The sequence below is a fragment of the Desmodus rotundus genome, chromosome 1 (genome assembly GCF_022682495.2).
Source record: "Desmodus rotundus isolate HL8 chromosome 1, HLdesRot8A.1, whole genome shotgun sequence".
NCBI lineage: Eukaryota > Metazoa > Chordata > Mammalia > Chiroptera > Phyllostomidae > Desmodus > Desmodus rotundus.
In genome coordinates, this window is record NC_071387.1 from 53,497,415 (window position 1) to 53,523,570 (window position 26,156).

Here is a 26,156-nt window from a genome sequence, read left to right on the forward strand (position 1 = left end):
TTTAATCAGGAAAATCTTCGCATATGGAAAAATTGATGTTCCATTTTGCATAAAAGGTACAGATAACAAAATTAAGTCTTTTTCACTAATTTTTAATCTCATGGTTTATGGATAATAAAATCTATTTTATAAAGTTTCCTTGAGTTAGCCATTTTGAATTTTCTTCTCCTTTTCCTCCTTCTCCTTCTTCTTCCTCCTCCACCTCCTTCTTCCTTCTTTCTTCTTGTGCTTTAGATTATTTTAAAGATTTCACAGTTTAGACTGAGTTGTACAACATGATTCATGTAAACATAAGTGGTTGAAATACAAGACAGTAAAATATCTTTAGAAAAGGTTTTATTTTTTAATTCCTGAACAATTTCAGACTTAAATAGTGGGAGTAAAATGTAAAGAAACTAGGTAACTGCATAAGAAGTTGAACTATAATAGTTTATGTAATTCCTTATGGGAGGGTGGCTGATATTTAGTCTGACAGCTGGGTTCCAGTTATTTGTTATTAACACTGTTATGTTAAATTTTTGTAGTGCATTTGAACATTTTGTAATGCTTTTTAAATATGTACCTTGATTTAAACAGTAATTGAAATGTTTTATCATTAAATAACTTTTGTTTTTATGTGCTAGAAGTCTGAGGAGTAGAAACTAAAGAAAGAAAATATATTAGTGTTTTTGGGTAAAGGTATGGTCTTAGTATTCCGCAAGGTGTCAGTTTAAGGAGTTCTAAATCTGATTTGGCAATGTAATAGGAAATAATCCTTCAGATCCCGGTGGCTCAGATTTCTAAACTATCTAGTAGGGCTAGTTCAGTTTGTGAGCAACAAATTGAAACAGTTCTTTTGTGGGCTATGAGAGCAACCTACATTTTTTATTGTGGTAAAATATACATAATAAAATTTACTATTTTGAGTCTTTTTAACTGGATAGATCAGTGGCATTAATTAAGTATATTCACATTGTTGTGCAACCATCACTACTGTCCATCATCAGAACGTTTTTCATCTTCCTAAACTGAAACTTCATACTCATGAAACAACAATTCCCCATTCCCCTCTCCTTTGGCCCCTGCCAGCCACCTGTGTACTTTATGTCTCTCTGAATTTACCTATTCCAGGTATCTCATGTAAGTGGGATTTTTGTTACTGGCCTCTTTCTCCTAATATAATGTCTTTAAGGTTCATTCATGTTGTAGCATGTGTCAGCATTTCCTTCCTTTTTAAGACTGCATATTGTATTGTACATAGCACCACATTTTGTTTATCCATTCATCTGTTCATGAATATTTGAGTTGCATCCATCTTCGGCTCTTGTGAATATATATAGTGCTGTGGTAAACATGGGTTTACGTGTTTACTTGTTACATGATTAGATCTGAGACCCTGCTTTCAATTTCTTTGGATATATATCCAGAAGTGGAATTAATTGGATCAAGTGGTAATTCCTTTTTTGACGTTTTTTTGAGAAACCGTGAGACTGGTTTCCATAGCAGCTGCATCATTTTTACATTCCTACTAGCAGTGCTCAGCATTTCTGTTTCCCCACATCCTTGCCAACACTTACTTTCTATTGTTTATAATAGCCATTCTGATAGGTATAAACCAGCATTTGTAGTTTTGATTTACATTTCCCTAATAATTAGTGATGTTAACCATTTTTTCATAAGCTTGCTGGCTGTTTGTATGTCTTTGGGGAAATTTTTATTTAAACCCTTTGCCCATATTTAAATCAGGTTGTTTTTTTGTCAAGCTATAAGTGTTCTTTATAAATTCTGTATGTTAACCCCTCATCAGATACATGATTTGCAATTTTTTTTCTCTCATTCCATAGGTTTACTTTTCACTCTGTTGATTGTGCCCTGCGGTGTGCAATAGTTTTTAACTTTTATGTAGTCCAGTTTTTTCTTCTGTTACCTGTGCTTTTGGTGTCATATTCAAGAAATCATTGCCAGATCCAATATCATGTACCTTTCTCCTTATATTTTCTTGTGTTTTTGTGTTTTATTGTTTTAGTTGTTACATGTAAGTCCTTTGTTCATTTTGGGTATATTTTTTTATATGCTGTCAGAAGAGGGTCCAGCTTCATTTTTGCATGTGGATATCCAGTGTTTTCAGCACCATTTGTTGAACAGACTTTCCTTTCTTCATTAAGTAGTCTTGGCACTCTTGTCAAAAATCATTTGCCCACCAATCAACTTTTGTTCAGCTTCCTTTGTTTCAATAACCATTAAGAAAGAGAGAGATGAGCTTTTGAGAATGGTGTAGTATGAGATTATGACTTTCTGTCACTTTTATGATTTTATTTCATCCATATTGTAGAGCTGATCTGTTTTGGGGGCATTGCTAGTTAAGTTCCATTAATAAGGCAAGTTTTCCTAAACTATTAATTTAGTTACTTTACCCAAATATTAACACTGTGATATCTCATACTTTTGATCTAGAAAAAGAAGTGATTTCCATCCAGTTTTGTTTTTCTAGGAAGGATTTTCACATTCAGAGCAGCAAAATAATTTCACAATGTAATCCTAAATAGTGTCCAGACAATACCACATGATTTTTATATTTATTTTTTATAATATAAACTTTAAAATTTTTAAATTCCAGTTAACATTTAATAGTATTTTTATTAGTTTTTAAATATTTCTTAATATTTTATTTCTGTAAGTCTCTGCCCAGAAAATAAATAAGGTAGTAGTTATCTTATTCCTTGAATGTATTTTATCAGGTTAGGCTATATGCAGGTTAGAGACTAAGTAAAGCAAATTTGACCAATGATATTGCCAAAGTGTAAGAATATGTTGAGATTTAAGAAATCATGACCCACACATATGCTACCTACAAGAGACCCACCTCAGAAAAAAAGACATACACAGACTGAAAGTGAAGGGTTGGAAAAAAATATTACAAGCAAATGGACAGGGAAAAAGAGCGGGGGTAGCAATACTTGTCTCAGACAAACTAGACTTCAAAACAGGGGCCATAAAAAGAGAACCAGAAGGTCACTTCATAATACTCAAGGGAAGAATCCATCAAGAAGACATAAACATTATAAATATATATGCACTCAACATAGGAGGACCCAAATACATAAGGAAAATCTTGGAGGATTCAAGAAAGTTATTGACAGCAACACGATTATAGTAGGGGACTTTAACACCCCACTGTCAGCAATGGACAGATCTTCCAAACAAAATATCAATAGATATTGCAGCATTGAACAATGTCCTCGATCAAATGGACTTAACTTATATATAGAACCTTTCATCCCAAAGAAGCAAAATACACATTCTTTTCAAATGCACATGGAACATTTTCAAAGATAGACCACATGGTAGGACACAAAACAAGCCTCAACAAATTCAAGAAAATTGAAATCGTATCAAGCATTTTCTCTGACCACAAGGGACTAAAACTTGAAACCAACCTCAAGGAAAAAACTCAAACACTCAAACTCATGGAGATTGAATAGCATGCTATTAAACAATGAATGGATTAAGAATGAGATCAAGGAAGAAATCAAAAAGTTTCTAGAAACAAATGAAATTGAACTCACAACAATCTAGAACTTATGGGACACAGCGAAGGCAGTCCTGAGAGGGAAGTGTATAGTGATACAAGCCTATGTAAAAAAAGATAGAAACATTTCAAATAAACAGCCTAACCCTATGCCTACAAGAACTGGAGAAACAACAACAAAGACAGTCCAGAGCAAGTGGTAGGAAGGAAATAACCAAGATCAGAGCAGAATTAAATGACATAGGATTCAATAAATCCAATTCAAAGGATCAATGAATCCAGGAGCTGGTTCTTTGAAAAGATAAACAAAATTGACAAGCCTTTAAGCAGGGTCATCAAGAAAAAAAGAGAGAGGACCCAAATAAACACAACCAGAAATGAAAGAGGTGAGATTACAACTGATACCACAGAAATGCAAAGGATTGTAAGAAATTACTATGGAGAACTATATGCTAAGAAATTTGAAAACCTAGGTGAAATGGATAAATTTCTAGAAAAATATAATTTCTAAAATTGAATGAAGAAGAAGAAGCTGAACACCTGAACAGACCAATAACAGCTGACAAAATTGAAGCAGTAATTAAAAAACTTCCAGCACACAAAAGCCCTGGATTAAACAGTTTCACAGGAGAATTTTACAAAGCATTTAAGGAAGAGCTAACCCCTATCTTTCACAGACTATTCCAAAAAATTCAAGAAGAGGGAAGACTCCCAAACTCTTCTTATGAAGCCAGCATCATCCTAATCCCCAAACCAGACAAGGATACAACAAAGAAAGAAAACTACAGGTCAAAAAACCCCTAAAAAGTACTTAAAAAAAAAGTAGTTCAGTCATTAAACTGTTTTTAGAGTATGTAAGACAGTATTGTAGAAAGACAGATTTGGAACCTGTAAGCGATTAAAAAGACAAAATCAAGCTGCCAGCCTTTTAAATTTATTTTTTTCCTGAGGATTTTCTTTATATCATCAAATATGGACTCTTAAGAAAGTAAACTGCTGCCATGTGAACAGCCTTTAATTGATTCACATATATTCAGCCAAAAAAAGGATATTTACGCCATGTTCTTTCTTTGATTCATTTTTGAGTTTGAGATGGTAACTGTTTTCTTGTTTTTCTGGCTGAATGCAGACAAAAATTCTTTGTTCAGATGTTGTCAGCCACGCATATGAAAAACTACTTTTCTACAGTCTTAATGAAATGAAAATTCATTGGTACATTCTGTGATATTGAAGGCAAGCTAGTTTAAAATAAATAACATGCTTTGGCATTTGGGACTCTACTTGTAGCTTTTCTCTAATGGGTATTTGGTTGATTATGTTCTTAGCGCTATTCTCACAGATTTTTCATGTTTGTTGTCTTTTGGGCGTGAGTTCCACAGACTATCTTCATGAATAGAATTTATTATTCACTGGTCCTATATTATATATGAGGAAACCACACGCTATTAAAAAGAAATCTACCTAGCCATCAGTTTTTAGTAGCTCCTTTTTAATCAGAATGACTTACTTGTTCATTTTCAAAAAATAAGTGTTGTGAAATAAGTGTTTGAAATTGTGCGAAAGGAAATTCAGCTCCTTTCCTGAATTAGTTTTTTATTGGCAACATTTAGGCCTTTGTTTTGGTTAACGCTGGTTATTTCATTGTTGTGCCTTTTAAGTGATACAGTTTATTTTCTTATACAAAAATATTTTCTCAGTTAATAGAAAGTTAACAAACCTACTTTTAAGTTCATATTTATTTCTTTTAATAAACTTATTTTTTAAAGAATGCATGTAGAACTTTAATTTCATGAAATAAGTTATCACATCAAAAGGAGGAGGATAAATACAAAAAAATAGAAGAAAGCCCTATTTTTCTTATGTCCAGTTTAAAACCTTGGTTAAATATTGGCATTCCAGCTAATATTATATCTCTTACATTTCTTATAAAGAAAATTGCTATTATTTTTAGAATATCGGTGCTTTTCATGTTCTACTCTTTCCTTTCTCCCAATACGTGTTCAATCTGATTTTATCCATATCCCTTCAAGTATCCACATAAAATCTTAGAATTTCTCTTTTCCCCTTTTTTTATTCTTTATATATATATTTATAAAGTTATCAATTTTTAGATTCTTTTAATGTCTTCTGTTCCCTACATCAGATCTTTATTGCTTCATATATGAACCATTATAGCAGTCTCTTACAGAGTTTTCCTGAATACACTTTATTTTCTTAAAGCACTTCCAGCATTGCTACTTCTACCAATGAAAAAGTCATGATGCTTTAAGAAAACAGGCTTAAAGAAACTGGTTCTCTATTGCTTTTAGGACCAGGTCATTAATGGGTTCCTCCAGTCTGACCCCAACTTCCTTTTACAAGTTTTAATCCACGCCATTCCCTTACATGAACTGTCTACCCCAATCCAACTAGTTTGAATCTTTGATCATGCCTTGTGCTTTGTTCTTGTATCATTTCTATTTTCTCACTGTGTTTTGTGTCCATCAAAAATTACTTCATCTTCAAAGAATACATGAAATACTGTATTTTCCATGAATCCTTCCCTGATTACCCTAACTGGATATAATCCTGAACTATCTGTTGTCTGGCACTTACTATACAGTACCTGGCATCATAATTTTCTACTTACATGTTTAGCTTCTATGCTAGATGTTAGTCTCCTTGAGGGTTGAGACCACATCTTACACTGTATCCAACACAGTCCCTAGTATAATGCCTTCAATGTATTTGGAACTCAGTACATATTTAATTAATATCTATTTTAATTTAGGTAGTTTTGATGTAGAAGATATAATTTGAAGCTGTAAGCAGTGAAATAGATTGAGATATGTACTCTCTATATATTGTTCCCAATTCCACAATTGGGACCCCAATTTCAACCAATTTCCATTTGCAAAAGAACTTTTACTAAAATTTTATGGCAAAATGATTGAAAATCTAGGGAGTTGGCATTCTTTTTAATTGCATACGTTCTGAAAATTATAGGTTGAAATATGGTAGTAGATTAAAATGTGATAGTGAAACTTATGAGGTATTTCCCTTTGAACATTTTTTTCCTTTAGTGGCGTCATGATTTTTTGCATGGATGGATAAAAGTACCTGTGACTCATGAAACACAGGAAGAATGTCTTGGGATGGCAGTGTTAGATATGATGAGAATAGCCAAAGAAAAGGATCAGACCCCACTGGACATCTATAGCTCTATCAGGTAATTTCCTTTTGCAAATCCATATACATAAATGGGGACTATTGGAGTTTTTATGCACTTTATTTGTATTTAATCTGTTTGCCCATACTTTTTATTTTATACTGATTAAAAGTGTTATGGGTAACTTTTTCTTCTTGTGCACAACACATATTTTGTGAGATAAAAGAAACTTTTTTTTTCTAGTTTTATTGGAATATTGACATAAAACACTGTACAAGTGTAAGGTATACAGGATAACAACTTGACTTATATGTTTGTAAAATGATTACCACAATGAATTCAGTAAATATTAATAATTTCATATGGGTAGAAATAAAAAAATATTTTTTCCTTGTGATAAACACTCTTAGGATCTACTGTCTTAACAATTTTCATGTATACCATATAGCAGCATAAACTGTAGTCATCATATTGTACATTGCGTCTGAGAAGTACCTATTTATCTTGTAACTAAAAGAAATGATTGAAAGAGTTGGTGTACTACAGAAATTATCATAGGCATTCAGTACCTATTTATTTTTTGATTTGTTTATTGTGAAAAGGCTAGGCGGAGCCAGAGTCCTGAAAAGACCACTTGAAGACATAATTTGTGCCAGCAGATCTGCACATTGTATAAATAATTCTGAATCAGAGTGTCTCTAATAGTGTACATATTTTACTCAAATTAGTATCACCTGAGATTCCTCCTAAAATGAAGATTCTGGGGTGCAAACTCAAGAATTTGGATTCTGTAAATCTGAAGTGAAGTCTACAAATATGAATTTTTATAAGTGTTCCAGGAAATTAAAAAAAATTCAGCTTTATTGAAGTATAATAGACATGTAAAATTGTAAGATATTTAAAGTGTACATCATGATGATTTGATATACATATACACATTGTGAAGGGATCCCCTATGAAGTTTATAAATACACCCATTACCTCACATATTTATCTTTTTTTGTGGGTTATTTTTTGGTGATAATACTTAAGTTCTATTCTCGTTAGCAAATTTCAGTTATATAATACATTTTTGTCAATTATAGTCACCAAGTTGTACATTAGATTCTCAGACCTTGTTTATTTCATAACTGATTTCAATAGATTCTTATACAAGTAAACCACTCCACACACTCCAAATTATTTTTCTGCACATTGAATATTGACAATCATGCCAAATACAATTTTCTCCATTTTAAAATAATTTGTATTTTTTAAAATTTATTTTTAAAAGATTTTAATTTATTTTTTAGAGAGAGGGTAAGGGAGGTAGAAAGAGAGGGAGAGAGACATCAATGTATGGTTGCCTCTCGAGCACCCCCTACTGGATACCTAGCCCGCAACCCAGGCATGTGCCCTAGACTGGGAATTGAACCGGTGACCCTTTGGTTTGCAGGCCGGCACTCAGTTCACTGGGCCACCCCAGCCAGGGCTCATTTTTATTTTTTGATTACAGTTACATATTATATTAGTTGCAGTTGTATACCCAGTGATTAGATACTACTTAACTTTCTAAGTTAACTTTCTTTTTATTCATTCCAATAAATCTTGCACCCATCTGAGAACATACAAAGTTAGTAGAATATTGTTGGCTATATTCCCCATGCTGTACTGTACTCTATATCCTCATGATTATTCTAAATCCCTTCACTTCTATCACACATCCCCCCAACTCTCCTCTCATCTGGCAACCATCAAAATGTTCTCTGTATCTATGAGTATTTCTGTTCTGTGTGTATATTTTGTTTTTTAGATTCAGTTGTTAATAGATATGTATTTATTGCCATTACTTATTCATATTTTTGATCATTCTCCTTTCCCTTCTTAAAGAAGATTCTTTAACATTTCAAATAATGCTGTTTTGGGGGTGCTGGACTCCTTTAACTTTTTCTTGTCTGGGAAGCTCTTTATCTGTATCAATTCTAAATGATAGCTTTCTGGATAGAGTAATCGTGGTTGTAGGTCCTTGCTTTTCATCACTTGAATGTTCCTTGCCAATCCCTTCTGGCCTGCAAAGTTTCTGTTGAAAAATCAGCTGACAGTATTATGGGAGCTGCCTTGTAGGTAACAAACTGCTTTTCTCTTGCTGCTTTTAAGATTCTGTCTCTGTCTTTAACCTTTGGCATTTTAATTATGATGGGTCTTGGTGTAGGCCTCTTTGTGTTCATCTTGTTTGGGACTCTATGCTTCCTGGGCTTGTATCTACTTCCTTCTCCAAGTTAAGGAAGTTTTATGTCATTATTTTTTTAAATAGGTTTTCAATTTAAATTAGGTTATCTTCTCCTTCTGTCCCCCACCCCATGATGCGAATGTTGGTATGACTGAAGTTGTCCCAGAGATTCCTCATTTTTTTGGATTCTTTTTTCTTTTTTCCCTTCTGATTGGGTGGTTTTTGCTTCCTTATATTCCAAATTGCCAATTAGCTTCTTGGCTTCATCTACTCTGCTGTTGATTCCCTGTAAATTATTCTTCATTTCATTAGTGTATCCCTCATTTCTGATTGGTCCTTATTTATACTGATGAGGTGTCATTAAGTTCCTTGAACATCCCATAACCAGTATTTGAACTCTGCATCTAGTAGATTGCTTGTCTCCATTTTGTTTATTTTATTTATTTATTTTGGAGTTTCATTCTGTTTGTTCATTTGGGACATGTTTCTTTGTGTCCTCTTTTGGGCAGTTTCCCTGTGTTTGTTTCTATTTATTAGGTGAACTGCTATGTCTCCCAGGCTTGGCAGAGTGGCCTAATGTAGTATGTATTCTGTAGGGTCCAGTGGCACAATCCTCCCAGATGACCCAAGCTGGGCCACCCATGTAGGCTGTGTACACCCTCTTGTTGCAGTTGAGCCTTGATTGCTGTTGGCATGTCAGTGGGAGGGATTTACTCCTAGACCAGTCAACAGGAAGGACTGGTTGTGACCACTCACCACTGACCTCCTACCACTGTGGAGGATCAGCTGTGCAGGGGCCTACCCCACAGAGTAGGACTTATTTCAGTGTGGCTCTGATGCCCACTGAGTCTGCTTCTTGAATGTGTTGCTTACGGAGGTGGTTAAGTGGTGATGCTTTGATGTGGTCTGAGACTGTCTGCTGGGTGTGCTGGCTCTAGGGTCTCTAGGCAGGAGCAGGCCAAGGTGAGCCACCACCAGTATTTTGCCCGAGGCTACCCGGCATGAGCTACAAAGCAGTCTGCAAATGGCTGCTGCTTGTGCTGGCCTGGGAGGTGCCCAGGTGAGGCCTAGGTATGAACCAAGGCTGACTACTTCTACTTTAGGTGACTGGGGCCACTTAGTGAGAGGTATGGGGCATGTTGAAGCCAGATGCTGCTTGTTTGAGAGATTTTAAGAAACTCTGAAGCATGAGCCTATATAGGGCCTTTTGTATGGAAAAGCCACTAGAAACAGCTTGGGTGGGCCTGGCAGTTGGGTGGGGGAGGGCCTCAGGGAATTATAGATTGGGGCAAACAGTGTGAACCAGGTTGATGGATTCTTAGATATGGTGCCCACCTCCTAGCTCTGTGGGGGGGAGGGTTTATCAAAGGAACAGTGGCCTCTGCCAGAACTTTTGTCTGGGAGAAAGCTGCTCCCCAACTCTCACCCTAATGCCAAACAGTTCAGTTTCTCTCTGTATGTCTCTGGTGCTTTTCAAGCTGCTTCCCCAGTGCTGGAGCTCAGAAGGAGTGAATCTGAGTAAGGTCGTGCATGGGCTCTTTAAGATGAGCTGCCTAGGACTCCACGATCCCTCTCTCCTCCTCAGCCTCAATCCCCACCGAATGTTAGCCAGAAGTTACTGGGATTTCTCTTCCTGGCACTGGAACCCTGGGATGGTGGGCCTGGTGTAGGGCTAGGATACCTCACTTCTTGGGGGGACCTCCACAGCTGAGACATACCTCCCAGTGGGTGTACATCCAGGTTGTTCTGTGTCTCCACCCTTCCTACCAGTCTCAGTGTGACTCCTTCTTTATATCCCTAGTTGTAGAACTTCCATTCAGCCAGATTTCAGGTTGTTCTGAATGTTGGTTGTTCTATGGTTTAGTTGTAATTTTGATATGTTGTGAGAGTAGGCAAGTACTGTGTTTACCTACCTGCCATCTTGTCCGCAGGTCACAAATACAATTTTTAGGGAAACTGTACTCCTATAAGCCCAGCTTTAATGGCTGTGAAACTTCTACTTTTTTAAAGGTGTATATGAATGCTTTGGGTTTTTTTTAAGATTGGAGAATGAATATATATATCTTACATAGTATATACCAGATTTAAAGTTTGAAGATGTCATGAAGCTGATTAAAATTCCCTTTATTTCTTGAAATTATTTTTTCAATAATTGGCTTCAGTCACTTTTTTCTTGAGTGCCTTCAAAACAGTTCATACACAATTTGCAGGGTATCAATTTCTTTTTCCCTTTTTGGTTTTAAGTATTCTTCTTTTGCTTTCAGATGTCCATTAGGCCTTACCCTAAGGCTGTAAGCCATAGGGTGTAATTACAGGAACTTACTGAAGAATCTAGAAGATCTTAAATCCCAAAGGAAAAAGAAACATTTGTTTTCACTAAGGCCTTGATCTTTATTAAAAGGCAGATAGACACTCCTTAGGGTATTAATTTATTTATTCATTTATTCATTCATTCACTCATTTAACAGTATTTATTGAATACCTGCTATATGCCAGATCATAGGAGAATAGAGTCCAGGGATGAATATCTTACATACCATTAGTAGAAACTGAAGGAATTGAAAAGAACACAGTTGCAGGACAGAGAAGATTTGAGCCACTGAAAATGAATTTTCTAAAAATGAAGCCATCTCTAGGCTTATGCTATGTTGGAACACTTCTGCTTTACAGACATTGATATTGTCCAAAGTTTTGATACAATCTTGTAGTTTCTTTGAGGTCACTTGTCAGGCCCTCTCTTCTTCTCCCCATGTTATTAAGTCTAGTGTCCTAAACTCAGTGAATGTTTAGTAATTGTATTTCTCTTAATCAAGAAATAAATACATCTGCAAAATTCTGCATCTATTTTTCTTTACTTTACTTTTAAAATTGTTAAATATTAAACATTCATTATAAAGTTCCAAGATATTTTAAAACAGCATTCTTGAGATACAATTCACATAAAGTTTACATATTGAAAATGTACAATTCAATATTTTTTATTATAGAGTTGTAAGAGCTCTATATATTCTGGATACAAGTTTTATATATATATATTTTACAAATATTTTTCCCATTCTGTAGAGGTTTTTTCACTTCCTTGAAAGTATCATTTGCAACACAAAAGTTTAAATTTTAAAGTACTCTAATTTATCTGTTTTTTTCTCTTGTGTCTTGTATCATGATATTTTAATATTAGATTAATAATTTATACCTGTCCTGAAGCAAAACCATCCCTGTTTTGCTTCCCTTCTTAATGTAATTTAACTCACTGGTGGTTTCTGAATTCTCCTGTAGTGCTCATTTCTGAGAAATAATCAAAGAACTCCACTCAATGTTAAAATATTCAGGATTGATGGAAGAACAGATGAATGATTAGTTTGAGCAGAATTAAATAAGCTGCTTTGTTCCCATAAATAACCAGTAGAGTGTGGATCTCTGGTTAGTGTAAGAAAAATACATATCCTTTCCTAGACTTAAAAAATACACTTAAGGTGCATCTCTTTGTTTCTGTGCCTGTGTGTCAGGTGTGTCTGTGTCTGTGAGTCATGCCTCTGTGCACATGCACCTGCACATATGTGTTTGTGCATGTGTATGTGTTAGAGACTTAATCTTTTGTGTTTCATTCCCTAACTGGATATTTTGGTTTAGGTGTTGGAGTATAGAAAGTGAAGGAAACAAATAAGATTTTTCTGTTTTTATTCTTCATCTGCTCTTTACAGTCTTATATTTGCTAAAGTGTGGAAAGAAGAGAATTGGAGAATGGAAAGAGTTTAAAGGAGACTCTGATGGATGAGTTTGCAAATACTATGCCAGGGCCAAGGACACTTATTCATATAGCAACTGAACTACATACCTCGTATCACCAAGCCTCCCTTTCTAAACAACTAAGCAAGTACTAGAATTTCCAGTGGTTTACTTCAATTGTAATAAGATGAAGGTTTCATTTTACAGTACAAAATATAGTACAGTGTTTAAGGCAAAGCTCAATTTCAAGACTTTTAGAGCCTTTTAGTATTCTTTATAAAGCTCAATATAAGAGAAGCATCAGAAAAAATGTTTTTTATGTTTCAAAAGTTATCAGCTTGTGTCTCTTGAAATATTTTAGTATTTCCAGCAAGTCTGGTTCTGATAGCATGGCACCGAAAGGTATTCATCCTATTCAAGAACCACACCCTCCTCTGGTATTCCCAGAAGGTGTCTGGGCCTTTATTCTAGGAATTAAAGAGGAAAAATTTGTTGTATGATGTTATCTTAAACTCCTCTTTTTATTCTTAAAATTAGTTTTCTAGAGGCTTATTAAGTCAAATGACCACCTGTGTTTATGCAAATTACATCCCAAATTTAGTAAGGCTCTTGGTAACTAATTTTTTTTTGACAGAAGTAGATAAAATAGACATTTGATTTGCATTCTGATTGTATGTTTAATCTTCTTTTCAGTGTTTATTCTAAATTTACTGAGGTTTTTTTAAGTGCTATCTAGACTTTTATTAAATTTCATATATTTATTTACAAGTATATAATTGTTATGAAAAGGAATAGAATGTGATTTGAGGTCTGAAAAATGAGTAGAATTTATTGGGTGGAGAGAGGTGAGTGATGGAAAATGCGTTGTAGCAGAAGGAACCATAGGAAGACTCAGGAGAGAGTCAGTCAGGGTTCAGAGTTAGTAGGAGATAAGGCAGGAGTTTGACCATGGAGAATCTTAAGAGTCATGTTGTCAAGGTTAAGAATACTAACAAACCAAGCAAGGGTATTAAGCAGGGATGAAATGATTATATTTGTGTTTTTAAAAGATCCTCATGACTCCATTGTAAAAAACAAATCAGAGGGGGATAAGAGTAAATGGAAATGAGAGTCAATCAGAGAGTAAGGCCATGGAGTAGTAGTTCCTCCAGGAGATAAGGCTGAATGGGTTAGCCTGAGAAAAAAGGGCAAAAAAGAGAAATATACAGAAGGTAAAATCAAGGGGATGTGGTGTTGGATTGAATAATGGGGATTGAGGAAAAAGGTAGTATAAAGGGTGATTCCTGGGTTTCTGGGACTTGCAGAAATAGGTAAATTTTAGTGCTGTTTACTCAGATAGGGAATGCTATAAGGTGGATCTTGGAAGGATGTTAGGGAGACTCATGAGTTTGGTTTGACACATTGTTTGAGGAGCTTTTGGGCCATCAAGATTAAATGGGTAGATTGACTTGACTGTGGAGGATTAGGGTCTAGAGCTTGGAGGTCAGGGCTAGAGATAGAAATATCAAATGATTTGCATATAGAGTATCTAGAAGAAAGAGAATGTGTGTAAATAAGTAGAAGGCCCATAATTAAGTTTTGAGGAACTTTAACATCTAATCACTAGGTAAGGGGGAGTGAACATGTAAAGAAGATTGAAAAGAAGCAGCCAAAGAGATGACAATAAAATCGGGAAAGCTAAGAGGAGTGAGTTTCAAGAAAAGAATGATTAGTAGTATTGGATGCTGCTGAAAAATCACAAGAAAAATAAACACAAGAATTTGGGTTATTAGCAACATGGAAATTTTTATAGGTTTTAGCAGGAGCAATTTCTATGGGATGATGGAGCAGAAGCCAAATTGAAGTGAGTTAAGCAGTAAATGGAAGGCAGGAAGATGGAAATGGCTGTATAAACTCTTTCAAAAAGAGGCCAGATAGGCTGTTGCTGGAGAAGATGTGGGATAAAGAGAATTGCACTTAGGATGGGAAGAAGATTAGTATTTTTAAAACATGTAGATATAAGAGAAATAATAAGTAGAGTAAATGTCCCCAGAAGGTAAATGTATATTAGAGGAAGATGGGGTCTAGGAAGTATTGGCAATGTATGGCTTTAACTAGCAGGTTTATGCGTCATTTATTTTAACAGGTATGGAGGAGGAGAAAATGAGTGCAGACGTGTATAGGTTTGCCAGCAGGATATTGAGGGAACTCACTTAGAGAAACTTTTTCTTTTTTTTAACAGAAAGAGATGAAGCCATCAGCTGAAAGTGAGGAGGGATGTAGCTGAGGTTTGAGGAAATTTGAGAAGGTTTAGCTTGGTTGTGGGACTTGGGAAAATTAGTTGATCAGAGGAATGTTGTAAAAGTGATGGAAGTATGAAAGGCTATTTAAAATTGGTGATTATGAATTTATAATGCAACACAAATACTGTCAAATGACTTTCTCAAGCATCACTGGCTACTTGAGTACAAAAGTGAGAGTTCCTCCAGGGACTTACAGTAGACTGGTGGGGAAGGGAGTAAGAAGTGGTACGCTGGTAAAAGTTTAACAACCAGTTCACAGGAGAGGTGGGGAAGGTCTGGTTGGTTCATGGCCTGTCCTGTGGTATCAATCTGACTTAACTGAATGCAGAATTGGCAAGAGATGAGCAGTAGCAAAATCTTTCCACCACTCATATATGATAGACACTCATAACCTCAAAAGCACAGATAGTACTAAAATGTAAAATAAAAGTTTAAATGTAAAATAATTAGGAAGTGATATGTTTTGAGTACTTATCTACATTTTTAATATGATTTATGAGTAAGTTTACATATAATTTAAATTTTAATGATGGCTATTTAACAGTCAGCTCAAAATAATCTTTAAAATAAGTTGTCAGTGATACTGCTGACTGCTGGCTAAGATGGAGGCATGGGTAGACATGCATCTCCTCCTAGCACAACAATAAGAAGTGTAACAACCAATCTAAAAACAAAAAAACAATCAGAACTGCCAGAAAATTGAACTGTATGGAAGTCCGACAACCAAGGAGTTAAAGAAGAAACATTCATCCAGACAGGTAGGAGGAGTGGAGACAGGCAGCCGGGGTGGAGAGGACACGTGGTGATGTGGCAGCTGTGGCAGCTGGTGGAACAGGGGTTCCACATTCATGTGCTGCATATAAAAACTAGGAGGGACAACTAGGCAGTAAGCAATCCCAGTCCCAGGCCCGACCACACAGCCCAGCGTTAACAGCGCTGGGAAATAAAGCCTCATAACCTCTGGCTATAAAAACCATTGGGGATTGAGGTTAGGGAATAAACCACCAGTCTCTCAGGAGAGTCTGTTTGAAGGGCCGACAGGGTCCTAGAATGTACACAAACTCACCCATCAGGGAATCAGCATGAGGGAAGTGCTAGAAGGGCACCAGTCACGTCTGGGAAGTAGGGGACGTGACTAAAAATGGGGTGAGAGCCACGCAACTGGCATTGTTCCCCTCTCTGAAGCCTCCCCCACATACAGCACCACAAAGCTGCAAAGCGGGTTGCTTTGCCCCTTACAGTATAACAGGTGCACTGACACGGGAAGTCAGAGCAGCTCTACCTAATACACAGAAACACAGAAAGGCTGCCAAATAGAGTAGACAAAGAAATATGGCCCAAATGAAAGAACAGATCAAAACTCCTGAAAAAGAACTAAGTGACACAGAGATAGCCAACCTATCAGATGGAGAGTTCAAAACACTGGTGATCAGGTTGCTCAGAGAAATGATTGAGTACAGCCATAAAATGAAGAAATGAAGAAATAAAGAAAAATATACAGGGAACCAACAGGGAAGGGAACAAAGCTGGGATTCAAATCAACGATTTGGAACAAAAGGAAGAAATAAACATTCAACTGGAACAGAAAAAAGAAAGAAAAATTCAAAAAATGTGAGGAGAGGCTTGGGAACCTATAGGACAACTTTAAATGTACCAACATCCAAATCATAGGGATACCAGAAAGAAAAGAGGAAGAGCAAGAAATTGAAAACTTACTTGAAAAAATAGTGAAAGAAAACTTCTCTAATTTGGCAAAGAAAATAGACTTACAAGTTCAGGAAACTCAGAGAGTCCCAGAGAAGTTGGACCCAAAGAGGGCCACACCAAGATATAATTAAAATGCTAAAGGTTAAAGATAAAGAGAGAATCTTAAAAGCAGCAAGATAAAAGTAGAGAGTTACCTACGCAGGAGTTCCATAAGACTGTCAGCTGATTTCTCAAAAGAAACCTTGCTGGCAAGAAGGGGCTGGAAAGAAGTATTCCAAGTCATGAAAAGCAAGAACTTACAACCTAGATTACTCTACCCAGCAAAGCTGTCATTTAGAATGGAAGGGCAGATAAAGTGCTTCCCAGATAAGGTCAAGTTAAAGGAGTTCATCATTGCCAAGTTTTTAGTATATGAAATATTAAAGGGACTTATCTAAGAAAAAGAAGAATATCAAAACTATGAACAGTAAAATGACAACAAACTCAGGATTATCAACAACTGAACCTACAAAAACAAAAACATGAACTGAGCAAACAACTAGAACAGGAACAGAATCAGAAATGGAGATTCCATGGAGGATTATCAGCGGGGAAGATGAAGGGGGAGAATGGGGGAAAATGTACAGGGAATAAGAAGCGTAATTGGTAGGTACAAAATAGATGGGGAGGTTAGGAATAGTGTAGGAAATAGAAAGCCAAAGAACTTAATGTGTATGACCCATGGACATGAACCTTTAAGGGGAGGCGGGGATTGCTGGAGGGAAGGAGGGTGCAGGGCAGAGGGGGGCAAAGGGGAAAAATAGACAACAGCATAATCAATAAAATGAAATTAATTTTTAAAAAAACAAAGTGATACTGCTGATGAATTAAACTTTTTATGTGTAATCATTTAAAAAAAAAATAAGCCATCAGCACCAGCCACTCCAACCCTTGCTGTAAATTCTCAAGTACAGTGTAGTGCTATAAATGGTATTGTGGAGCAGTGCACAGATGCTATCAGACAAAGCAGGGGGCATCTAATGTAGGCACAGAGGTCCAGAAAGGTCTCCTGGATTTGACAATGCTGGAGCTGAGCCTTGTAGAATGGGTGATGGGAAGAATGATTAGCATATGTGAAAGGCATGGAAATTTAATATTGTTGTACTTGCAGATATAAAATGTTATTTATTTGTTAGATATTTGGGCAGGTGAGAAATGTTACCTATCTTCTTTAGGATATTTTACATAGAGATGGAAGTACAAAAGGGTCGGAGTATTTCCAAATGAAAATGTTTTGAATATAAAAGGATTCTCAGGAGTTATTGAAGCTGGCCTAAGAAAATAATGTATACAAAAGAAGTATGTTTCAATAACAAACAACAGTAGCATTCAACAAAATGTAACAATTTTCAGAATTCAGATAAATATTTGTGTACAGCATGATAGGAAATATTTGTAACACAGTGCCAAAAAATGGTATATGACATAATCAGAGAAAAAGAATTTTTTAAATTAATTTTATAGACGGGAGGGAAGGATGAAACAGGGAGAAAAACATTGATTGGTTGCCTCTCACTAGCGCCCCAACTGGGGACCATGCACTTTGTAGGATGATGCTCAACCAACAGCCACGCCAGTCAGGGCAGTGAAAACAAATTTTAGAGACTCCATTATAACTAGACTAGCTTCCTTTCATTAGGGGAAGAAAATTAGCATCTCCTAAACATTTATAACTCAGAGTGAATTTGCATGTGTATTCACATCATCACAAAGCCTGAAAGTTTTTATATTATGTGGTTGGTGACTGTGTCACCTTTTGCCACTTGTGTGCTTATAGCATTTATCATGGAAAGGTGGTGACTTTTCTTTTAATTTTGTTTTAGATTTATATTCCAATTTGTTTTGTTTTGCTGTGTGTGCTTTTTATCCCTAGCTACAAAACATTCTTACCAAAATGTGTTCGAGCAAAGATCCAAGACTATCATATTTTGACAAGAAAGCGAATAAGGTACAGATTTCGCAGATTTATTGAGCAATTCAGCCATTGCAAAGCCACTGCCAGAAACTTGAAACTTAAGTATCTTATAAATCTGGAAACTCTTCAGTCTGCATTCTACACAGAACAATTTGAAGTAAAAGAACCTGGAAGAGGTCCTTCAGGTGAGGAGATTTTTGCAACCATTATAATAACTGGAAACGGTGGAATTCAGTGGTCAAGAGGGAAACATAAAGAAAGTGAGACACTGACAGAACAGGTAATCCTTAATGATATGTTCTCATTCTTTGTTAATTTAAGTAGAATGGTGGTAGAAGCAAAATAATTTTAGTCATTTGAAACATGCCCTTGTACTTTTCTCCTCCCATTTATACAAGTACACATTTTTAATGGTGTGAAATCATCAAGGTCATATGTATAGTTCTTTTCTGATTGTTCTTAAATTTTTTAAAAAATTTAATTCTTTATGATAAAATAATTAGCCATAGTATTCATATAGTTTAAGAAAAGTGATGTTTAAAGGTAGTTTTGCCTCCTTGTTTTCTTTTACTATTATTGACTTAGGAGTCACAGTGATAAAATTTAATATCCTAAACAATATTGATTTTAATTGATTTTTATGATGATGTATACCGGTTAAATAATTTAGTTTGTTTTAGGATTGCATTATAAGTTTTAAGCTGTTTCATGTCTGTGTTGTTCTTAGATTATTAGAGATTTAAAAGTTTTTTAGTCTTCACTCCATGGTAAACTTAGAGTTTTCTGACCGTAGTTGCTATTAACGTTGATTGGATTGAAGGGTGCTAGCTAGAGCACATCTCAGATTCCTGGCACCATTTAATGCTCATTTTTAAATCAAAGCAAGATACAGTGTAGTCTAGGGTTCCATTATTGGGGAAGAGAATCCCATTTAATATTTATCTGTTGCTATCAATACTTTCTTATTTTAAATAATTTGTTATGAATGTTAATCTCCTTCATAAGTCTTGTTTTAAAATACCTCCATATATTCTACCTGTTTTTAATTTTAAATACTCTTAATTATAGGATTTACAGTTATATTGTGATTTTCCTGATATTATTGATGTCAGTATTAAGCAGGCAAACCAAGAAGTCTCAAATGAAAGCAGAATTGTAACTATCCATAAGCAAGATGGTAAAAATCTGGTAAGTTTGCTTTATAACTATATAATTGTTATACAGTTTTAAAAAGTATTCTTCATAACCAAGTTATTATCTTACAGAAATTTTTATTATTGTTTTAAACATAGCTCTAAACATAAATATCAGTTTAGCCAGCTTTTTATTACATCTAGATTTTTGTATCACTATTAAAACTATCTTCCCACAGAGTTTCTTATACATTAATGTATTTTTCACTCATTTTTATGATTAGCAACGCAGCAGTTTCTTTTTCTTCCCACTCTGGGTTGTGCTAATTCCTGTTATAGCTCTTACTCCTGATTATAATCTTTTTTACCAATAGAGATGTGCATAATACCAGTCATACTACCTAATTGAAGGAGAGAAAGAAATCAAAACAATTCCACTGGGAATTTATATAACAAAATGTAAACCAATCCCTAATCTGACCTACCCAACTGTAAGACATGATTTATTCTAAAATATTTAACCCTTTTGCCCTGGCCTGCTTGGCTCAATAGGTTAAAGCATCATCCTGATACTCCAAGGTTGCAGTTTTGATCCCGGTCAGGGCAGTACAAGAAACAATTAATGAATGCATAAAGAAGCGGAACAACAAATCGATATCTCTCTCTTTCTTTCTCCCTTTTCATCTCTCTCTGAAATCAATTTAAAAAAAAGATTTAATCCTTTTTCTTTAATATCTTCAGAAATCCCACTTATTTTAATTGAAAGGAAAGAAATGAAAATCTTTATATTCTGCCCTAAAGTTTCTTATTTATCTGGCTGTTTTCTTTTTGACTCAGATATTTCTTAACATCCTGGCTTAAATGTCACATTAGTGTTATTTGGTCATTTAACTTAAGTATCTGTATGTACCTTTTGGGCCATTTCGAGTTTATATTACCAAAATTATAACTAACTTGCAACTCATTTTAGTCAGCACGCTTTCCTGTTCTTAGATAAAAATATGATTAATACTGTGCAGCTACTCCCTATTAGACTGTGAGCTTCTTGAAGGTAAGGATGTGTGTGTGTGTGTGTGTGTGTGTGTGTGTGTTTTACTTCCTACACCTTGCTCAGTGCTCTAGGGCCTAGTTTAGAAAGACCTTGGTGTTTCATGGAAATTATCTTCTTGTTTTTCCAAGTTGGATCCCTGGTTTTCTCAATCTAATATTTGCCTTGAGATGCTGGGTACATCCTTCAGTACTTGTTGATATTTTTATATTAGGGATTGTGGCAAACTAGAAAATCAATTTAGGGAGGATATTTACATCTTTATGATGTTGAGTTTTCCCATTCAAAAACATGGTAAATCTTCTGTATAGTCAAGTAGAAAGTTGTATCTCACAAGAGTGGTTTGAAGTTTTTCTAAAAATTATTTTGTACATTTTTGGTTAAGTTTAATTCTATATACTGCTTTTTGGTTGCTATTATACATGGGGCTATACTTTGTATTATATAATTTAATTGACTTTTTATGTGTGAAAGATATTGATTTCTGCATCCTGCAATCTTAATAAATTATCTTATTCTTATAATAGTTTTATAGTTTTCTTTTGGGTTCCCTGAGTATACAGTTATGTAATCTCCCAATAGAGATAGTTTATCTCTTTGTTTCCAGTTTTCTACTATATATGCTTTCTATAGCTTCATTATGTTAGTATAATACAATATGATATGTTATTAAATAGTAGGCTTTCTTATTGCTGATTTTAGGATAAGTTGCTGTGGTATTTTCCCAATAAATAAGATGCTATATTTTAGAGTAATTATATGTTCACATATGTATGTATGATATAATGATATCATAACTATATATGATTTTAGTTTATACTATATACATTTTAGTTTATAGCATGAGTACTTTAACTTATCAGTGAAAAAAATCTTAAGTTGTTTTTTTTGTAATGAAAGTCTGTTTATAATCAGATTAAATAATAATTAGAATTATTTAGGACATAATTTATCACCTGTATATTCGGTATATAAAAATAAATGCCCATTATTTCTAATTCATATCAACTTTTATATCAGATTAGAGAGATTTCTAACTGAGATAACTGCACATTTTTCTAATGGGGATACTGGAATATATAGTAAAATTATGGATGTTCAATGAACTGTAAATGGCATGACAAGCCCATATTCAAGATGGTCTTAAATATTAAACAGAAGAATTTATAATTCAGACTGGACCATAAAAGACATTTGAGCAATTTAGAAGAAAATTAATTTAGGAGAATTACTCTAACCACATGGAGTGAAGAGAATTTGCAATATGTAGCCTGCAGTTGACTTTTTAAATGATACTTAATATTTCTTTTTCTCTTCTCTGCTTAGGAAATTGAACTTAGCTCATTAAGGGAAGCTTTGTCCTTTGTGTCATTAATTGATGGATATTACAGATTAACTGCAGATGCGCATCATTACCTCTGTAAAGAAGTGGCCCCTCCAATGGTGCTTGAAAATATACAAAGCAACTGTCATGGCCCAATTTCGTGAGTAATAATACAAACTTTAGAAGTAAAGTTTTAGAAAAGTAAATGATATATTTACAAAGAAAGTTTCACACAACAGAGTAACATACATAGGTTTAGGAGTTTAGAAAAAAAATCTTAACTGAAGTTGTTTTTTGTAATAAAAGTCTATTTACAATCACGTTAAATAATAATTAGAATTATCTAGGATATAATTTATCACCTGTACCCGAATCTACAATACCTCTAACTTGTGTAAGTTTGACGTTTAGTTGCCTACGTGTGTTATAAGACAGTGATAAGTGAAACAGAGATGATTCTTGCTTTCATGTAGATTACATTTTGACCTTTCTTTCAAGATGTACACCTTCAGTAAAACATGTAGCAAATTTTTAAAGTCAGTAGTCTTTGTTACTTGTCATGGGTCTTCTGCTAGACTTTGGTATTACATTAAATATTAAAATAAGTTTTTATATTAGAAATTGCTATGGTAGAAGAGACAAAAGTGTTTTATGATATGTTGTTTGCATAGTTAAGTTACATTTTATGAGAGTGAGTATGGTTTTTAAAATACTAAGTTTGTAATCAGAAAGCAAAAAATTCAAATGAATGACTTGTTCTTTGTGATTTTGTGGGTCCTTTTATTTATTTTTAAAGCAGTATAATTGCCCCTTGAATTGGTTTGAACTTTCATTATTTTTCATTACAAGATTATTCATAAACTTACAAAGTAGAGGAGACTTCTAAAGTTTCTGAGTTTTAGATTTGGCTTTTGATCTTTTGCATGGCGCCTTGCTGTGTCATCATTCACATTACTTCTTTACCTTTAGGATGGATTTCGCCATAAGTAAACTGAAGAAAGCAGGTAATCAGACTGGACTCTATGTACTTCGATGCAGTCCTAAGGAGTTTAATAAATACTTTTTGACTTTTGCTGTCGAGGTTAGTATGTCAAATTAATTGATGGTGACATCTTTATTCAGTCCATATAATTTCCCTTTTGTGTTTATCTACCTTTATATTTCCTTTTTAGTACTCTGAATTATGGCTTTGGATGTAACTAGCATAATAATATTTCATTTACCTCAGGGATTCTGCATATATAATAAACAAGATATAATTCCTAGGATTTATATAAAAATATAAAATGGTTTATAATGTCTTTCTGTCTTTTATGTAGAATTTAATTTTTTGATGTTTGGGTATCACAAGTGTGTAAAATTGCATCAAGTCTCTTAAAGTCTCTTTTTTCAGAAAAATGAAAATCTTCACCAAATCTTGTGGAACAAAATAAATAAGAAGCAAACTTTCCTTTTACTAGTAATGGTTACCAAACTAGAGTGAAGTAGGGCAATAATAAACAAAAGTTTTTACCTGTAACTAGTGGTTTTTCATTATTGAGAGTAATGATCTACAATGTATGTTTCTTTGTTTGTTTGTTTTTTTAATCCTCACCCGAGGACATACTCATTGATTTTAGAGAGAGGGGAAAGGAGGGAAGGGGAGGGAGAGAAACATCAACTGGTCACCAACTGGGAACTGAACTTGCAACCTAGGTTTGTGTCCTGACCAGGAATTGAACCCATGGACCCTTCAGTTTACAGGGCAATGCTCCAACAAACTCAGCCACACTGGCCATGGCTACAATCTATGTTTTAAGCATAAAACTGCAGTGAAACCTCACTGTCAATTCAGATTATTTAGGATGTCATCTGAGATTGTTCACTGTCCTAAATTATCTAAAAAGATACTATCACTTATAAGGCAGTTTCATGGTATAAATCTTGAGAACCTTTATATCAGCTTCCAAAATTTATCTTGCTTTTTAAACATAGAGAAAGTAATGATTTTACTATTCAGTTATTTTAAGTTTGATAAAATACAACCATCTTATATTTAGCATATGTAGGGTGGATTAATTATCCATAAAAACAGAAGGTAGGTTACTCCATAACTGTAGCATTTTAGAATACTCTGTATAGTATTTTCTTGCTATAATTATGGCAGTTCATTATATTCAATTCTCAAATGAAAATGACCATATTGTTATATATTAGGGAATGTATGATACCTAGACCTGTTTCAAGAAATTCATCTTTTGGAAAATAAGAAAATATACCAAAAATACTAAAAAGAGCATTGTAATTATTCAATGTAGGCAAATAGAGATAATAACAGAAAAGGTTACAGTTGTTAACAAAGATCTTTTGGTATAGGAAGGACTTGAGGTTGACTTTGAGGAAGTATTGGGTTAGCCAAAAAGTCTGTTTAGTTTCTTCCATAAAATAAGACATATTTTTCATTTTCACCAATAACTTTGTTGATTTGGATATTTTGAGTATGTAGGCTATCTCCCACTATTGGCTTCTAGACAGGGGTGCTGCTAAACATCTTCCAATGTATAAGACAGCCCCACAGCAAAGAATTATTTGGCCAAAATGTCAGTAGTGCCGAGAAACTTCACAAACCACTTTTGACACGTTCACTTAGTCACAGCACCTTCTCCATACACTGCATAATTCTTTTTTTGCATTTCAGTTATGTTTTTACTTTTCTCAAAATAATAAAGCATAATGTGATGAAAATGTTGCATATTTCCTTCCATCATTAATATTAAAGTGGCTGCAGAAAGATTCACCAATTTTGATATTTTTAAATTATATTTTATTGATTATGCTATTACAGTTGTCCCAGTTTTTCCTCCTTTTCCCCCCTCCACCCAGCAACCTGTTCTCCCTCAGGCAATCCCCACACCATTGTTCATGTCCATGGGCCACACAGTATAAGTTCTTCTGCTACTCCATTACCTATACTTTGCTTTACCTCCCCATGGCTATTCTGTAATTACCCTATACTTCCCTACTCTGTACTTCTTAATCCCCTCATCTCTTCAAACATTCCCCAGCAACCCCTTCCCATTTGGCAACCATCAAAACGCTCTGTGTATCCATGATTCTGTCTCTGTTCTTCCTGTTTGCTTAGTTTGTTTTTTAGATTCAGTTGTGGACAGTATGTATTTATTGCCATTTTATTGTTCATAGTTTTGATCTTCTTTTTCTTAAATAAGTCCCTTTAACATTTCATGTAGTAATGATTTGGTGATGATGAACTCCTTTAGTTTTTTCTTGTCTGGGAAGCTCTTTATCTGCTCTTCAATTTTAATGGTAGCTTTGCTGGATAGAGCAATCTTGGCTATAGGTCCCTGCTCATGACTTTGAATATTTCTTGCCAACTCCTTCCAACCTGCAAAGTGTCTTTTGAGAAATCAGCTGACAGTCTTATGGGAACTCCCCGGTAGGTAACTAACTGCTTTTCTTTTGCTGTTCTTAAGATTCTCTTTATCTTTAACCTTGGGCATTCTAATTCTGATGTGTCTTGGAGGGGGCCTCTTTGCATCCATCTTGTGTGGGACTCTGTGGGCTTCCTGGACTTGCATATTTATTTTCTTCACCAAATTAGGGAAGTTTTCTTTCATTGTTTTTTTCAAATAGATTTCCAATGTCTTACTCTTTCTCTTCTCCTTCTGGTAACCCTATGGTTTGAAAGTTGGAACACTTGAAGTTGTCCCAGAGGCTCCTTACAATATCCTCACTTTTTTGGATTCCTTTTTCTTGCATTGTTCTCATTGGTGGTTTTTTTGCTTCCTTATTTTCCAAAAAATTGATTTCATTATTGGCTTCATCCACTTCTACTGTTGTTTCCTTGTAAATTGTTCTTTGTTTCAATTAGTGTATCCTTCATTTTTTTTATGCTGTTGAGGTCCTCACTAAGTTCCTTGAACATCCTTATAACCAGTGTTTTGAACTCTGCATCCGATTGATTACTTATCTCCATTTTGTTTAGTTCTTTTTCTGGAGTTTTTATCTGTTCTTCCATTTGGGCCATGTTTCTTTTTCTCATCCCTGTGTTTGTTTCTATGTATTAGGTAGAGCTGCTTTGATTCTGTGTTTTGGTAGCATGGCCTAATGTAGTAGGTGT

At 34.7% G+C, this 26,156-nt stretch overlaps 1 protein-coding gene across 4 annotated transcripts in view; it reads left to right on the forward strand.

Moving 5' to 3' along the window:
- JAK2 (Janus kinase 2) overlaps window positions 1-26,156 on the forward strand; it is a 110,762-nt gene that overhangs the window by 55,914 nt on the left and 28,692 nt on the right. For all 4 annotated transcript variants that reach the window (XR_006654685.3, XM_071221554.1, XM_024554958.4 and 1 more), the window contains exons 6-10: window positions 6,571-6,716; window positions 18,493-18,814; window positions 19,603-19,722; window positions 22,042-22,199; window positions 23,009-23,120. Coding sequence is in view for 3 of the 4 variants with exons in the window: in XM_071221554.1 (XP_071077655.1) it covers window positions 6,571-6,716; window positions 18,493-18,814; window positions 19,603-19,722; window positions 22,042-22,199; window positions 23,009-23,120 (858 nt within the window). In the remaining variant the exon portion in view is untranslated. The remainder of the gene's footprint in view (window positions 1-6,570; window positions 6,717-18,492; window positions 18,815-19,602; window positions 19,723-22,041; window positions 22,200-23,008; window positions 23,121-26,156) is intronic.